Raw genomic sequence first — 16,893 nt, forward strand, 5'->3', positions numbered from 1 at the left:
CTTCCCTGGTCCCTCAAGCACGTCACCTGCTGCCATGTCTTCTCTCCCTGCGAGCCCGTAGAGCCCAGCCTGACCAGCCGACAGGCAGAGGTGCTCACCACACTCCAGTCTTGCTGGCAGTAGCCCAAGTCCCACCGGATGGAGCTATTTCTGAGCCCACTGTCCACCCCAGGGTACCGCTTTTAAATGGCCACCATGGCGTAGGGGCCCATCCATGCTTCAGGGCACAGTTCAGCTTCCCGACCCACAGTCCCTCCATCAGCCACCAGGCAGACAGGCTCAAGATGATCCGAACTCTACGGCAATGAGTTGGGGGTGGCAGGGAGTCTTCTTACCTACCCTGGAGCTTCCAGTGCAGAGTGACCCCTATGGGATAGGGTAGAGCCCCCTGCAAACATTCTCCATTCAGTCAAACTAGAGCCATCTCTATGAAAACCTCTTTTAAACCTGCATAACATCATTTACTTACCTAGGTACTGAGACAGCAAACAACACTGGCAGTCCCACGAGCAGTCTCATCTCTGAATGAGGCTGCAACTCCTCATTAAGCACAGGCAAATGATGAGGATAATCAGTACCTCGTCCAACTGTACAGGGTTACAGTCCTCCCTCTGCCACAGAAACTCCATGTGATCCTAACTGACGCCTGCATTCCCACCCCTTTCCTCCTCTCAACTGAAAGAGCCAGCTCTCTTTGCACTGATCCTGAGCGTTCCTCATCTGTGTGTGTTCATACGACACCTCAAAGCCAGCTGCTGAGTGTCACTGTCATTTAAGGAAGGAGTAAAGAAAAAAACTCTGAGCTGAGGCTGGGTCACGGGCACGCACAGAGCCCTCCCTGAGCTGCTCTCTCCCCTGTCCCACTGCATTCACTGCCACCCTGTTCCCACACAGGTCTCCCGTTTCCCCCCTCACTCGGAGCATCCATCCTGGCAGGGGAGGGGGGACCAAAGATAACTAACTCTCCAGGGTTTCTAGCATGCAGGAGACACCAGGCGAGGAGAAGTGACCATGCTCTGCAGTGTGAGGACAGGGCATTGGTGGTCACTGAGGGCTGGCAGCAGGCAGAGCGCTGGCTGCTCCCGTCCTGCCTCAGCTAAATGTCATCCCCTGCAGGAGCAGGAACAGCAGCAGAGCCGCTATCTGAGGCACAGTAAAGTACCCAGGGATGAGAGGCCAGAGATTTACAAGGGATGTTTTATGTCCCCCTGCAGCTCCCTTGACAAAGCCACCAGGAGATGGGATCTCAGTCAAGAGGGTGATGTTTTATGCATGAAGGTGACAGCAGAGAGCCAGGAGGCGAGGAGAGCAGCCGTCTGGCTCGGGGCAGCAGGCTGGGCCAGGGCAGCCTCGGTACAAGAGGAGACAAGATGAGGGAGTGAACAGAAGCCGGCAGGGCCTGTTGGGATGTTGCTGGTGAGAGCATCTCCCTGCAGCGACCAGGCTGGTGACACTCTGTGTATCCCCTAATGCATTTACTGAGGCTCCTCAAGGACTCAGTGAGCAAAGCAGTTTCCTGCCCAGCACCGTGTTTCTCTCCCAACACATCCCCGCTGCTAATTCCCACTGAAGAGCTAGCACAGGACTGTAGTGGTACCTCCCAGGGGTCTTCCCTACACTGAGGAGCCCTTCAGGACACAGCTCTGCCGGTCTCCAAGCCACCTGCACTGGCAGGTAGGTGACCTCCACCTTTTGGAGACCTTTTGGGCGATCACAGGGAGGAGAGTGACACCCACAAAGGACTTATCGTACCACTGTGAGGCAGAGTGGGACCGTCCACACGGCTCAGCAATGGTAAACCATTGATATCGACCTCAGTAGCGGGGGATTCCAGTTGCCTGCCCTCGTGCTAAGTGCTAAGCACACTCAAAGGGATGGTGCTCACCTCAAACACAAGTGAGAAAGAGCAATCAGAAAGGGGAGAAGGGAGGCAGGAAACCCCTCATCCAGAAACGCCCAAGAAAGCTGGTGAAAGCCTCTCTCAGCATGGTGTCACATCTACTCGGTGACACTGTCCCTGCCTGTGGCTGTCTCCATGCCTCCCACTGCAACTCTGACCTGCTCTTCAGCACTCCATTTCACAAGTCAGGCTACCCCTCAGCCCCCGTCTGCTCCCACCCTGCCCCAACTGATTCCCAGCCTGCAGCAGTTGGCCCCTGCCATCCCAGAGACAGCTTCTGCACAGCCGCCATCCTCCCCTCATCCTCTTCATCGGCTTTATAACCCACGACCCCAGCAAACCCTTCACCCAACTACATGCTGGCAGAAGAACTACAGGCCATTGGGCACCCGCAAACCACATACTGGCACGCAGATGTACATGCTGTACACAGATGCGCAACACACCATGGCAGGTACCACCGAGACACACACACACGTGGGTAAAAAGCAGTAGCTGTTTAACAGGACACAGCAACACTATGGGACCATTTAAGAGAGTTAAACAGCTGATTTTTTTTTCCTAGAAGATGGTCTCCAGCAGCCCTAGTTCAACATGGCCTTCAGGCATGTGTTTAAATGAGCAAGTGTTTAAGCCTCTGCCTAGAACATGCTTAAGCACAGGTCTGAAATTCCGCTGGTGAAGCCCATTTGTAAGCTGAAGTCTATTTATAAAAATCAATTTTTGACTCGTGAGCTTGCATCAATTTGAACAGATCCTTTATTTTTATTAATTTTAGGAGAAGCCTAGGTTTGTATCAGCTCAGGGGGTAAATCTTTCTTCAACCACGAGCACAAAAGAGCCTGAGGACTCTCTGCTTTTAACCTCCACCAGAAGCACGGCTGCTCCAGTAAGCCCAAGTACGGCCCCTGTCTGAGGAAGGGACCTAGCATGAGCGCCAGGGGTTGAGGAGCACAAGGCTTGCTCAACACCACCCACATCCTCGCTCTGGCCACCTCAATCTTGTCAAAAATCACAGGATGGTCAGCACGAACCGCTTCCCCAACCCCATGACTACTAAAGTCAGTTTTGTTCAAATATTCGAGCTTCCGTCGTTCATTAGGCAGCCACCCGCTAGTTAAACTAAAGCTGACACAGCTATGAGAGGAGAAGAGAAGCAGTGTTCTCCCTCCGATAACGGCACCACGCACGCTCCATAACAAAGCACGGCAGGCACAGGAACGAGACCTGGCCCAGGCCTATAAAACCTTTGTACATCCACACACCGAACCAGACTTTTAACACAGCACTTGGCACGCAGAGCTGCAAAGTCATGAGGCACCAGGTGAGCCAAATGGGAGAAGCATCCACTGTACATCCAAACGGAGACAGAAATCACCATCAGCTGCTTCGGTGAGCTCCAAGTGAGCAGAGCTACTATCCATTTCCCTGCGCGGGAAGAAATGCTGCACTTCCCCCTCTGTGGGTTTTTTCTGGCTTTACCGAGGCTGGTGTATCTGTTCACCTTCTGGTTTCTAAGAGTGTCCCTCCTGGCAACTGGGGAGATGAAGTCTGTTACCTCTGGGGGAAAAACAATGGTCCCAGTGGTATTAGAAGAGATTTCTGGAACAGGAGCTGCTGGGAGAAGGCCGTTCCCTGGAAGCGGTGCGGTGGCCTTGCGGGGACACGCTGGGTCAGGAGCCCATGGGAAGGGCCCGTCTCTGCACTGCACAGCCTTTGACTCACCTCTTCCACTGAGGCCTGTTCCCATCTGACACACAAAATCAAACCCTCTCTGACCTGTGGGGCTTAACCCGTCTCCACCCAGCTCCCAGAGGCCTACAAGCATCCGCTGGGATCCCCAGCACAGCCATCATGCTAGCAGAGCCAACAGCCTCCACTGCCTTTTTCTACTTACCATCCCTGTGCTTTAACAGCATGTGGCCTTTAGAGCAGGAGCCAAAAAACCTTCAGCTGTTACAGATCGTGCCATAGTAAGTAGCTTCCCATTGTTCAAGTGCCTCGGTTTCCCTGTACTGAGGCTGAAAAATCATCCTCTTCGGGAAAGAATGCACAGGCAACCCCAACAGCAAGTCCCCTCCAAGCTTGTTCATCTGGATTTTCCACCCAGGCACAGAAGACAGACCCAGAAGACCTTCTCACCAAACTTGGGGCACACAAGAGACGGGTGCCCTCAAGCAGCTCCTCCCCATTGCACCCCTTCAGTTCTGCTACTACACCTGTTCATCAGGCTCTCGGTAGCTTTCAGAGTCTGGAGGAAACAAGGTTGATTTGACATCCCAAGGAAGTTTGCAGGCAATTTTCTCACCCGCTGAGCACGATTATCCAGCACCTCTGGCAAGTTGGCAGCACACAATGACTCTCTCCTGCCAGCTGTTCTTCAGGTCGTTATGAAGTGCTTTGGGAGAAGCCTCCCTCAAAAGGATGCTCTAGCCCCAAAACTGGCTCCTACGACAAGTCCAAGCGACCAGAGTGGAGCGTTTGCCATAAACTTCTCAATACCATCTTGGTCCTGACTATTTTTATTGCTACAGCACTGGGATACAGAGTAGATTTAATGGGGTCATTTGTGCCTGCTACTTTATGCCACTGGGCCAGGATCTTGCCCCGCCACTTTCCAGCTGAAGCAAGGCTGAGCCTGGGTAAGCCAGAGAGCTGCAAAGGCTCCACCAGCACCACTCCTCCCCAGTTCGGTATGCAGCTGGGTCCTGGAGTACCCAAGGAAACAACTTCAGAATGAGAACTGAGGTGGAAGTCTGGCCTCTAATAAAAGAAAGTGCTTCGAGTGTAGAGGTGCTGCAAAAATGGAAATCATTAATAGCCATCCAAGGAGGCAAGAGCAAAGGCTAATGGGCTGAGCTGGAGAGGCAACGGGTGTCTCTGCAAGACCTCGGGGACACATTAGTGCTAGGGGACGATGGCAACTGCATTACAAACAGGCGACTCAGCAGCTCGGGCAGGATGGAAGGTTTTAAAGCCAAGGATGCAGCAACAAAGCCATTCATCACAGGGAGAGGAGGTGGTCAATGTCAGGGCATGGGAGAACACAACAGCCACTGCTGCTCACCAGAGCCAGCTCTGCTCGCCTTAGCCCCCTCCTCAGCAAGAGCAGAGCCTTGTTCTCCAGGGACACAGTGTGGAGAGGAGTCCTGGCATCACCTGGGAGCAGCCAGTGGCCTGGGCAGCCTTTGTGATGATGGACAGAACCCAGACACAGCCCCTGGCTGGAGCTCTGCACTGCCAGGAGCACTGCATGGGCTTCACTTCCCTCTCCCATGAGGGGGAGCTGGTGCTGGCTCCCCTAAGCCAGCTGGGAGCCCCAGGACACGGGTGAAACCAGTGCTGGATGGGCAGATTCAAACCAGTACCCAAAGGTAGATCCAGCCCTAAGAGTCCTCATCCTCATCCAGCTGTCCCAGCAAGCAGGATTATTCTCTCCTCCATTTCATTTTAATTTAGTTTCTCAGGACTGGTGAGAAGGGGCTAACCGACAATTAGAGGTGCTAAGTACTGACAGAGCAGGGACCCACACAGGCAGCTTCTTCAACACATCTCCCCCTGCCATCGCACAGGCACTTTGGCCAGCAGGGACCACATCTACAGCATTTTCCAGCTGATCTCCCTGAACATCGAGCAATCAGCAGGAATTATTTTCCAGCCCTATCACGTTGACTTCTCCCCCACTGCATATCCACCCGGGCTTCCTGGAATGTGTTCGTAGAGGGTCCCAACACCCATCTGAGCACAGGCTTTTGGCCAGCTGCATTGGCCCCTTGGTGGAAGAGGTTTCCACCACTGTACCCCCGTAAGCCTTCAGGCTGCCGGTCCCTGTGCCTGGCAGCTTAGCTGCTGCTCGAACATTGAGCACTTTGCTTTTCCCCCATCCCAGTGAGGTTCCACCATGCCAGCAAGCTGGCACCAGGCCACTGACCTCGATTTTGCTGTCAGCCCTACTTACACGGCAACAACAGCAAGCGAAAGGGCCAGCACCTGCCCACGTGAACAATGCACGTCCCACGAAGCAGGTCATCTCAACTCCCTGGGACAAAAGGAAAAGGTTTTCAGGCCAGAGTTTTCATCTAACATCGAAAGCGTGGGACCATGGAGGCTCTGGATGGGAACACTACACGGGAGAACTTCTCCCTCACTGGCACACAAGTTGTCTCGTGTCCAATGACTGCAGAGGTATCACCACAAAAGCAACAGCATAATTCACCCTGCGAGCTCTTTGGAAAAACGTGTTATTTGGCGGGCATGCTAAACCTAACCCATTTGCAGCGGACCATTAAATAAAATAATTCCACCTCCTTAATCCCCTCTGCAGAGCTGGGCAGTGCAGACTGCATCTCCATTGCCTCTCTCAAACAAACCATTTCAGGGACTTGCTCCATGTTCTTCAGTGCTGCTGTGTTTCGCTCCAGACTCAGATAAAATTTGGCTTTGCCCCATCTATAATGCATTTGAAGACAGTGGTATGAAACGTCTAATGCTGGCACCACAGTGTGCGAGCATACCTGCTAGAAAACAAGCTTAAGGAAATTATTTAGTTGAATCTGGGGATCAGCGCCAAAACATTTAGCAGAAAACCAGTCACCAATTGCCTAGAAATATTATTAGAAGAAGCAAGTGCCAGAGAGAAGGGCAGATTGATTCCATAAGGCCACTGATCCCCTGACAACACGCTATTTAATTATCTATCAAGTCCTTTGAGAGTGAAGTAGCTTGCTTAAAATAATAATAAAAAAAAAGGAAACGCACATCTCCTGTACCCACAGTTATCACCTTTGAAAAAAACCAAAACCCAAACCAACACCCAATACAGAATGTTCTTTGCTAAGATCAAGCCCGACAGCTGCCACCCTTCCCGAAACCTGCCTGCGCCAGGCCATTCTTGCCCAGCACGTCTCACATTACCGAAGCCTTTCCTCTCCTGCCTTCAGAATTTTCCCCTTGCTCTTTCCACTTCTCGAGGACGCTGAAAGGTTGAAGGCTGGGTAAAAGCACCTTCCAGGCCTTCAAAAATCCCCCCAGTAGGAACGCAGATGTCAGAAATCAATGGCAATTAATCACCAGCATTATTCTGGCAGCCTGAATAAAATATGCGTCTCATACGGATACAGCCCACTCACTTACCTTCGCCGCTAATGAAATGAGCAATCTATTCCAATTCATTCCGTTAGCGGGTAGATCACAGTTTGATACAAGAAGCATTAACTATGAGCCATCCTCCCCCTTGCTACAGACGCAAGCTGTTTTCTTCCGGCAATAATAGACTCGCCGGAGCTGTTTGGCTTCTCGGGCTGCTCAGATAATGGGCAGCCCAGCACCCGCTCCATTTGCAAGCTGCAAAGGTCAGTGTGGAGGTTATCCATCATCGAAGTACCACGCAATTGTGCGCCAAGTCCCCAAAAAAAGTAAGGCACAGAACTTGGGGAAAAAAAAAAAAGCTGCAAAACAGAAAGAAATGTGGAGATACCACAGGAGGGAGGCAGAGGGAGCTTTTACAGCACGCTCCAGCACCATGGAAGGGAACGATTCACAGAATCATAGAATGGTTTGGGTTGGAAGGGACCTTAAAGCTTATCTAGTTCCAACCCTCCTGCCCTGGGCAGGGACACCTCCCACCAGCCCAGGTTGCTCCAAGCCCCGTCCAACCTGGCCTTGAAGCCCTCCAGGGATGGGGCAGCCACAGCTTCTCTGGGCAACCTGGGCCAGCGGCTCACCACCCTCAGAGTGAATAATTTCTTCCTCAGATCTCATCTAAGTCTCCCCTCTTTCAGTTTGAAGCTGTTCCCCCTTGTCCCATGGCTCCCCTCCCTGCTCCAGAGTCCCTCCCCAGCTTTCCTGGAGCCCCTTGAGGGACTGGAAGGGGCTCCAAGGTCTCCCCGGAGCCTTCTCTTCTCCAGGCTGAACCCCCCAACTCTCTCAGCCTGTCCCCACAGCAGAGGGCCTCCAGCCCTAACAAACTGGCAGAACTTTGTCTAACCACTATTTCCCGCCCTATCCTGGAGAAAACTCTGCCCAATTCCCGCTGGACCCAGGTAGTTTTAAGCCCATGGGCTCAGCCAGACTAAGCCAAGCCATCTCAGTGCCAGTGGGAAGGACGAGGCTCCCCGTGTCTATGGAGGGGAAGGGGCTTCAGGGGCAGGACTGCGAGAGCTTTTCAGGGAGATTGAGCCCTATCGGCTAAACGGCTCCTCTGCCAGCAGAAAGGACAGAGCAGAAGACAAGCAGAGGCAGTGCCCTGCCTGTCCCCAAAGGCTTACTCCAGGCATCCTCCGCAGGCAAGACAAATATAAGACTATTACAGCCCCCACTACAAACCTTGGTTAAGGCTGAGTTTGCCAAGTGCTGTACAAACGCATAGGGAGAGACTGTCCCCAGACTCCAGCCTGTACCTGTTAATAAAATGCTTTGGATCAAGCATATCCCCTCCCCATCTTGCCTGACAAAGACCAGGGAATTGGCTTCTGTGCCGAGGAACCAGGACCCTCCTCCGCACCAACGTACGCCAATGGCTTGTCCCTGTGCGGGGAGGAACACGTGGCTGGGGCAGGCAGGAACGAAGAAAACTGGTACAAGGAAAAGGTGACGCGGAGGCAGGTGGAGAGAGAAATAGATAGAAGGAGGGATGAAGGGAAGCGGCGGCACTCCAGATGGAGCGCTGGGTGAGAGAAACCAGGGAGGAAACACAGCGAAGGGGATGGAGGGTGCGAAATGGCCCCCCTGGCAGGAATAGAAATGGGAATTGCAGGAGGCACAGTCCAACCTCTCCCCATCTCCCAAGGCAAAGGTGACAGCAGTTTGGCTTTCAAGTAGTGGCACTTATGCAAATAAATGCAAATTGATGCATAATTATGGTGATTGCACACATTTAGCCCCAAGGCATCAGGAAGCCCATGTCCCTTTCACCTGGAAAGGTCAAATGAAATCTTAGCTCCCAGGCCATCTTCCTAACCCACCCGAGGGCTGGCACCCATCCCTGCTGCAAGACAATGGCCCTGTCCCACCCCCTCAACGCCGGTCACTGCTCTGTGTATCCCTCAGGCAAGTCCAGGACCATTTTAAAAACAGCAGAAAACTCCACATAGCTTTATTTCAATGGAAATCTGTTATGTGCTTTATGGGAGGTTGGAGGGGAATCTAGATTAAAGCATTCCCCTCCTGCTTCCTCTTATCTTCTCTTTCCCCTCCACACCAAACAGTGCTGGAAAACTATCATGAGAATCACCATCAACTAGATATGGTTAGTTACTCGGTGGAAAAGCTAACTTTGAAAGAAGCAATGGGGGGAAAGAAGCAAGACACTTGACTATGCACTCTGACCACGCTACCATCGGTGCGTAGTCAGAGCACCAGCCCTGCCAGCCTTCCCTGCCAGCACAGCCCACCCCGAGAGGCTGGGATGCAGTTTCTGATCCAGCAACAAGAAGCTGGCAGGAGCAGAGTTCCTCCAGGCTGCCCGGCTCCCTGCTTTGCCTCTATTTACCAAGCCTTTGGCGGTCCGTGACAGGGAGAATTCACAGAGCACCCAGTCAAAAGAAACTAAGCCAAATCATTTTAGCAGGCACATTGTCAGTTTAGGCGAGGGGATTTAAAGCCAAATAATTCTCCGAGCAGACGTGGCATTGAGGAAGGTGTCAAGAAAAATCCATTGTCTCCCCTGAGGACAGAAGAACCGAGTAAAAGATATTTTAACTCACCAGCGATGCTGCACACTAACGCTTCTGTTTTCTTCTAATTGACACTGGAAGGAAAGATGGGCTTTTATCCTTCAGGTCATCCTATTTATTTCTCTACTGAGGCAAAACTATTTATTTACAAGAACTAAATAACATTTATGCTCCAAGAACTCAAGGATGCCCTAACAATACTAACCCTGATGAACAAGCCAATACTGATGCTGAGTACCATCATCCTTGCATTATGAAAAGAGGAGAGATTAAGGACCTCATTCTAAGCTTTCGCATCAATATAATGTCATTTGATTTCATTAGGGCTGATTGTGATTTGCTGGTGTAATGAAGGGAAACAGATGACTAAGTAAGTTGCCCACTGAGGGAAATCAGTGGCAGAGCAGCAAACATAACCAACTCCTCGCTCCAGTGCGACAGCTAAACCCCCATTCCCACAGACGCGCTCTGCACCTGCGAGTTCACCCCACTCCAAGTTACACGTGATATTAATTTGATCAGCCCGGATTAGCTCGCAGTGACAATGGAGCATCACCTCTCAGCCTGCAGTCGGCCCCTCAGTACTAGGCCAGGTCCAGCACTCGAACCTGGTTGTCATCAGATCCGCCTGTGACACCGAGATCATCACGTGCCAGACCTACGCTCTGTCACCGCCATGAGCCCTTCCCTTTAAGGAGCATTAAAACCAATTTCACATGCCTCCAAGTCCAAGAGTGACCTTTTTCCTAGGGAGAGATCCTGATGACTTTACACTTCCCACCCTCTCCCTCTGAGCTCAGCTGGCGACCAAAGTTAAAATGGAAACTGCTTGCAGGACAGAAAAGCAGAGCAGGAGCCTGTGACATCGCACAGCACCTGCTTTTTAAGCTGTAGGTGCTTTTTTTGTGTGCAGTTTTTGTTTGTTTGGTGTTTTTTTTTTATTTCTAAGCAGAGCCAGAGACCAAGGAATAGGTGACCACTCTAACTATTGGGGGAGATGCTAGTCACATCCTTCTTTGCCATGCTCCAGCTACCTGAGATCCCGTGGGAAGGGGAGAGATTCCTAGCTTCTGGATCAGCCGGTTACTTCTAAAAATACAGAGACACAGAGATAAGCAAGCAGGCGTTTAAAGAAACAAGCCTGATATCTTTACAGAATCAGGGGATCGACGTATTGCTTTCACTCCTCGTTCATCCCAACCGTGACTACGTGATGGTCCACAACTCCAAGTACGTGGAAGGGTTAAAAACCAGCCAAAGAAACCAAGCTGCATTCATTGCCGATAGCTGTTACAATGCCCGTACAGTACAGCGGTGATGACTGACTACAGCAAATCAGCAGTCTCAGATAATGCTATTCAATTAATCGGGCATCACAAGAAACAGTGAAATGAGATTTGCTTTCTTGTAAGCTGCCTGGAAGGTAAAATTGCTCTAAATACGCTTCCAAGGCTCAGGGCTGCATGTGTCTCCTGTCATTTCTCAGCGGTCTTTTAGCAATACCCCAGGCACCCAGAGCACAGGCAGCTGGAGCCCCTTCTACCTTGTATGAAATATTACGGTCTCGGAAGAGATCACCTTGTTTGCCATCATTAAAGTTCAAATGAAGAGAACATAAAAAGAATTTTAATCGCCTTTTAATTCTTTTTAAATGCCCACTTGACACTATCAGAGCAGGAGATGGAAAGGCTGGTTTGGAAGGAGTGAGCAGGGAGCTGGAAGTGGCTGGGGATGCAATGCGATGTCCCTCCACGGCAGGCGAGCCTTCCCGGGCTGGGCTGCAGCAGGGACGGAGAGGTGGCAGAGCACGGCACCGAGTTCTGGAGACCTTTTCCTTGTCCATAACTCATCTGCCTCATCACAAGCTTCCCCCTGCAGCAAAACCCTCAGCTTCTCTCCCAAGCCACTCGGAAGAACCCGAAACAGCGGACTGGAATTACCCCAGTTCCTTCAGAATAAACCCGATAGGAGTCTATTGACTTTGGCAAAGCTACCACGGATTTACACCAAGATGAAAGAATTACACTCCCTAAGACCGATGCGTACAAATTAGTCTAGTTTTGGTGATTTTGATCAAGCTCATCCAGATTCGCCCAGCTGTCGGCATGAACAGAAAGGCACAGCAGGGCAAATGGTGGAATCAGCGCGGCTCTTCTGAGGCTGGCGTAGCTCATTAAACCAAATCCTCAATCAGGAATGATCCCTCAGAGTCATGATATTTTACACTTTCTCTTCTTCCCTTCCTCCCTGAATTATTTAAAGGGCATAAAAACCTACCGCAAAGGAACAAAAGTAAAGCGTGGAGGAGAAAGGGAGTGCGAGTTTAATACAAACCCCAGAACAGAGGGGAAATACCTCCCTGTGTAACATTTTGATGGTCTAAAACCACAAGCACCTCAATTTTAGCCACTCTAGACAAATTATCACAGCTCATCAATACAAACTTCCAGCATCACTGCTACAGTATCAACTGTGTACTATACAGCAAGGCTGACGAAAGCCAAGCAAGCTCTAAAAATATAAGAGACAATACAAACTTCTCCGCTTACACCATAATTCAAATTACAGTGATCTTTTGCTAAAGTGCGCTCTTGAATGCTGGAATGATAGAGCTATAATTGTAATGGAGCCATTTAATTTTGATTTGGATGAAACAGAGAGCACGAAGCAGACAAGGCATAAAACTTCGCCGCTCACATAAAGGTTACGAAGCTGGTCATTAAGTGAATTGATTTGGAGTGCTTAGGTAATCTTGTCATTTAAGTCAGAATTCTATTTTTTATCTAATTTATACTAAAATATCTACAAACCCCATTGCACCGGTCACAGGCCACCAGTCAGTTTTCAGCTGGGACAGCATGCAGCTCATTACTTTTGTCTTCTTTGCCCAGTATCGTGGCAGTTTTCATTTGGTGCCATGATTCCACTTTTGGTACATCATGGCTCTGAGCGATGCCTGAAAATACAAGGCAGAAGAGAGAAATTGCTCCCACCCCACAGGCAGTGCCTCTCCTCCTACAGAGCAGTGCTGGAAACGGCTGGGGTACTCCTGCATGACCAGACACGCGTGAAGAGAAGGCAATTGAGCTATCACGATTTGTAAAATGAATGCAATAACTACGGTGTGAACGCTCTTACAAAATTATACAAGTTAAGAGTGTGTATTTATGCGCTGCTCTATCTAAAAAGCTGCCTCACTGCCCGTATTCACAGCTGGGCATCTCCGAGCACCCTGACAGCCACAAAGTTGATTTCTGGTTCAGTAAGTTTGTCATGCTCACCCAGGAGAGCGCGATGTGCCTGGGAGCAGTGGAAGAGCCTGCAATCGTCTTATGGAAGATCTCTGCAAACGTCTTATGCCCTGAAGAACAAGCTTTGACAACTTCTCTCACAACAACACATTCTGCATATTATGAATAACGATGCTGTCCTAGACAGACAGCTTCTTGCTGCAGGACAGTCAAGATGGAAGCGCAGCACGGGAACGTGCTCCTGCTCAGACAGATGGAGAGCCAGCCCATCACCACGCACACAAACGGGAGCTGTGCTTTCATCAGACAGCTTCTGACAGAGAGTTCACATCTACTCGTCTGAAGCAGGCAGACAGCATTTAGGAGATCGAGCTACGCAGCCGTGGTTTTGTATTAAGACTCTCTCTGCTCACCTTTGTATTTGCTCACTCTATATTTGATCCCAAGTAGAGCATATGCAGAAATTCCAGGACCAAACCCAGCTCTTGCTACAAGCCTGTTTATCCAACATTTCCCTCTCCACTGATCCACTACAGAGCATCAGTGAAGATGGCAGGACACGGTGTGGTTTGCTCTGCTCGAGGAGACCAGATCACAGGCAGAGACCTTTGCAGAGCTGTTAACACTTACATCTAGACTGAGCCCGAGATCCCGGGTTTCAAGGCGAACCAGAGAACATGGGCCAAGCCACCCCGTACATCACCCCCTCTTGTCCCTGCAGCTCTGACACCCTGCACGATGTCCAGAACATTAGGCTGAGGTGTTTGTATCTTCACCCCAGGGAAGAAATCCTCCGAAGGCTGCCCTTCGGCATCGCTGCATGCGATCCGCTCTTCATTTCCCCCCCTCCCAAATGCAGAATATAAGGACAAATTAGCCCTTACTTAATTTTAAAATCTCCAAAGGAACTCTTATACTGTAAATCACCCTGCCACTCTTCCCAAGGAAAGCGTTTCTGCCACCACTACCTGGGTCACAAACCCCTTTCCCAGATCTAACGAGCGCAGGAGCTCTAGAAGATGTCAGCACAACTGGGTGGGGGATGAAACTGTTGTTTAAAGAAGTCCAGCTCGCAAGCCGACAATTTCTCAGCTTCTTTTTCCTATCAGGATCACATTAACAAAATATAGCTCTTGTCACAGAACAACCCCTTGGCAAACTGCAGCCTACAGGAATTATTTCTGTGCAGGAAGCACTTAGTTTCACTCAGTATTAATTGTGTCTAAAAGACAATCATGTACATTATATTAAAGAACAAACAGAAAGGGATGTGAATTACCCAGCAGAGTGGGCTGAATTAGAGATGAAGTCATTGAACAGACCAGAGAATTCCCGACACCTGGTTTCTACCCATCCCAACTCTGTAACCAAAATATGGAGGTTTTGGCAATCTTCGGGGCACCAAACTGCAGGCTAACTTCTAAAAGCTTACAGAATTGTTGTCCTATCATTATGAATGAAAAAAAAAGAGAATTCCTACAAATATTTTCTCTGGTCTCAAGATTATTGAGGACTCATTTCCATCCTGGAAGACAAGCCCTTGCCCGGGGCACAGATTTGAAGACGGGGCAGGGAACAGGAAGGTTGGCAGCGAAGATGCTGTTCAAAGCCGTGCAAGATTAATGCACTGGCAGAGGAACGCACCACACGAAGCAGGCTGCGAACAGAAGTGCTTTAGCTTATTATGGAAGAATTAAAGCACAAACAGCTACAAAACAGTCCTGTCACCCTAGATCCCTGCTCTCCACGCACTGCCTACAAATTGCTGCCCTAGAAGTCTATTCTCCAGCTCAGTGGGTTTGTGCCGGGCACCACTGTGCCACGGGAACCCTCTGAGCTGAGCCCACCAGCTGCAAGATCATCTCTGTGAGTGATTTGGGTCACTCAAACACCGACTTTGGCTCCAAACAGTGAGCTTTAGGTGAAACCCCCACAGTTTCTGGAGCTCCCCCACCTAGCTTTACATGGAAGCTTTTATCGATAGTGCCCTTGCTGTCATGTACAACAACAGGTCTCTGGGGCACGTGGAAACATGCTGTGCTGCGGGAAGAGCCGGGGACGCTCCAGTTGTGTAACTGTTCTCCTTCTCCCCCGAGGCAGTCGGGGGGGATCTGGGGGCTGCTCCTGCTTTGGGCTCTATGCAGCCGTGGAGGGGGCTGTTCTGCTTCTCTGTGCCTCAGTTTCTCCACCTTTGGAAGGAGAAAACACGGTCTAGAGGCTGGAGTGTGTGCCTTAAAACCCGGCTCAAGCTGATTTCTAACTTCCAGAAGGCTCCCAGGCTGGAAGGAAGGCACAAGCAGCATCGCTACGTTTCAGAGACGTGATAAAAAACCACGGCTTGGCGCTGGGGCGGGGGGACGAACCTGCCGTGTCAAAAACCGCAGAGATGACGGGCTGACCGCCCGGCAGCCGGTTACCGCCCGTGCCAGCAGCCGGCACCGGGATTTTCACCGTAAAACTTTCGGGCTCCGCTTCCCGCACTGCCGGCGCCCGTCGGCCGGCGGGATGAGCCCGATCCCGGCGGCGGGACACTGCAAACCGGCAGCCGCTCCGCTCCGTGCGGCCAAGGGGGCTGAACGATGGGCTCCCGAGGGGGATGGCAGACGGCGGAACAAGTCCCCGGGGGCTCCCGTCCCACCGGCTGCAGAGGCACAGAGCGGCTCCCGAAGCCGGAGGGGGTGCAGCAGGACGGGGCGCGCAGCGACAACACCCGGGGGAGGGAACGGGGGGGACCCGGGACACACACAGCGACCGGCCGCGGGGCGCACGGCGGACAAGCGCCGGGACGGGACGGGACGGGACGCACGGCAGCCGGTGCCCGGTACCTTGACAGCCTCGGCGTGGGTCACCCGGTCCAAGGACTTGCCGTTGACACCCAGGATCTGGTCGCCGACGCGCAGCCCCTCCCGCTCGGCTAAGGAGCCCGGTTCCACCAGCGAGACGTAGATCCCCACGCCGTGCTCGGCCCCGCCGCGGATGCTGAAGCCCAGGCCCTCGTGGGCCTTGCTGCGCCGCAGGGTCACCTGCCGCAGCTCACCGGGGACCACCGGCGGCGGGGCGGGGGCCGGGGGGGGTAGGTAGGGCCCCTCGGCGGTGTACTGGTCGAAGAGGAGCTGGTCGGAGCGCGGCAAGACGAGGCGGAGCAGCGGCAGGAGCTGCCGGCGGCGGGGCCCGTCGAGGAGGGCGCGGAGGGAGCGCACCAGGTCGCAGACGTTGCGGCGGCCGTGGTAGGCGTTGAGGCAGAGGATGAAGCGCTCCCGCTCCGCCTCGGTCAGCAGCGCCGTCAGCGCCTGGTGCAGCCGCCGCACGTTGGCCGACAGCGGCCGGGGCACCGGCACCAGCCCCACCGCCGCCGCCCCCGCCGCCGAGCCCAGCGAGCCCGAGGAGGAGGAGGAAGAGTGCACCGACACGCCGTCCAGCTCCGCGCTCATCGCGCCGCGCCGGGCAGGGCACGACCGGCCCGAACCGGTGCGGACCGATCCGAACCGGACCCGAACCGGTCGCCCGCCGGCGCCGCGCGCGCCGCTCCACCTGGACGCCCGCTCGCCGGCGCCTCGCGGCGGCTCCCCAGGAAGTGACGTGCCCGCCGTTGCCGGGAGACGGGTTATACAGAGCGGCCCCGGCGGCGGCCCCGTGCCCCGCCCCTCCCGCCACACCCCCCCCCGGCCACGCCCCCGCGGCAATTAGCACGGCCTCTCATTAACGCCTCGCGGGGGGGCGGTACCGCTATGACGGGGGAAGAGGAATCAGCCCCGCCCCCGGCCCGCCCGGGCTGAGGCCTGCGCGCAGCTCATCGCAGGAGTGAGCCCTGTGGCCGCCTCAGGGAGCCAGGCCTGGGGTGAGGCAGGCGCTGCTTCGCCGGGGGAGCCGCAGATCAGCCGTGGCACAGAGTCTTTCCACCCTCCAACAGGCACCGAGAACCAGGGAAAACAGCTTTTCCCAGGCCCAGCTGTCCCACCCGAGGCCTCCACAGCCACCCGGGGCCCTGCGCCCCATGCAGCAGCTCCACAGGGCCTGCTGGAAGGGAAGGCAGGCCAGCGAGCAGGAGGACACGGCTTGTAGCCCAGGA

General features: G+C 52.9%; 1 protein-coding gene across 4 annotated transcripts in view; it reads right to left on the reverse strand.

Moving 5' to 3' along the window:
• WHRN (whirlin) overlaps window positions 1-16,390 on the reverse strand; it is a 57,496-nt gene extending 41,106 nt beyond the window's left edge. For 3 of the 4 annotated variants that reach the window (XM_063353132.1, XM_063353133.1, XM_063353131.1), the window contains exon 1: window positions 15,650-16,390. In XM_063353132.1, coding sequence (XP_063209202.1) covers window positions 15,650-16,255 — 606 coding nt within the window. In that variant the 5' untranslated portion in view covers window positions 16,256-16,390. Of the gene's footprint in view, window positions 1-7,033; window positions 7,133-15,649 lie in introns of those variants that run through there. The other variant, XM_063353134.1, reaches the window with a different exon arrangement.
• Window positions 16,391-16,893: the final 503 nt, after the last annotated feature.

The sequence above is a fragment of the Chroicocephalus ridibundus genome, chromosome 15, assembly GCF_963924245.1.
Source record: "Chroicocephalus ridibundus chromosome 15, bChrRid1.1, whole genome shotgun sequence".
In the NCBI taxonomy this organism is placed as follows: Eukaryota; Metazoa; Chordata; class Aves; order Charadriiformes; family Laridae; genus Chroicocephalus; species Chroicocephalus ridibundus.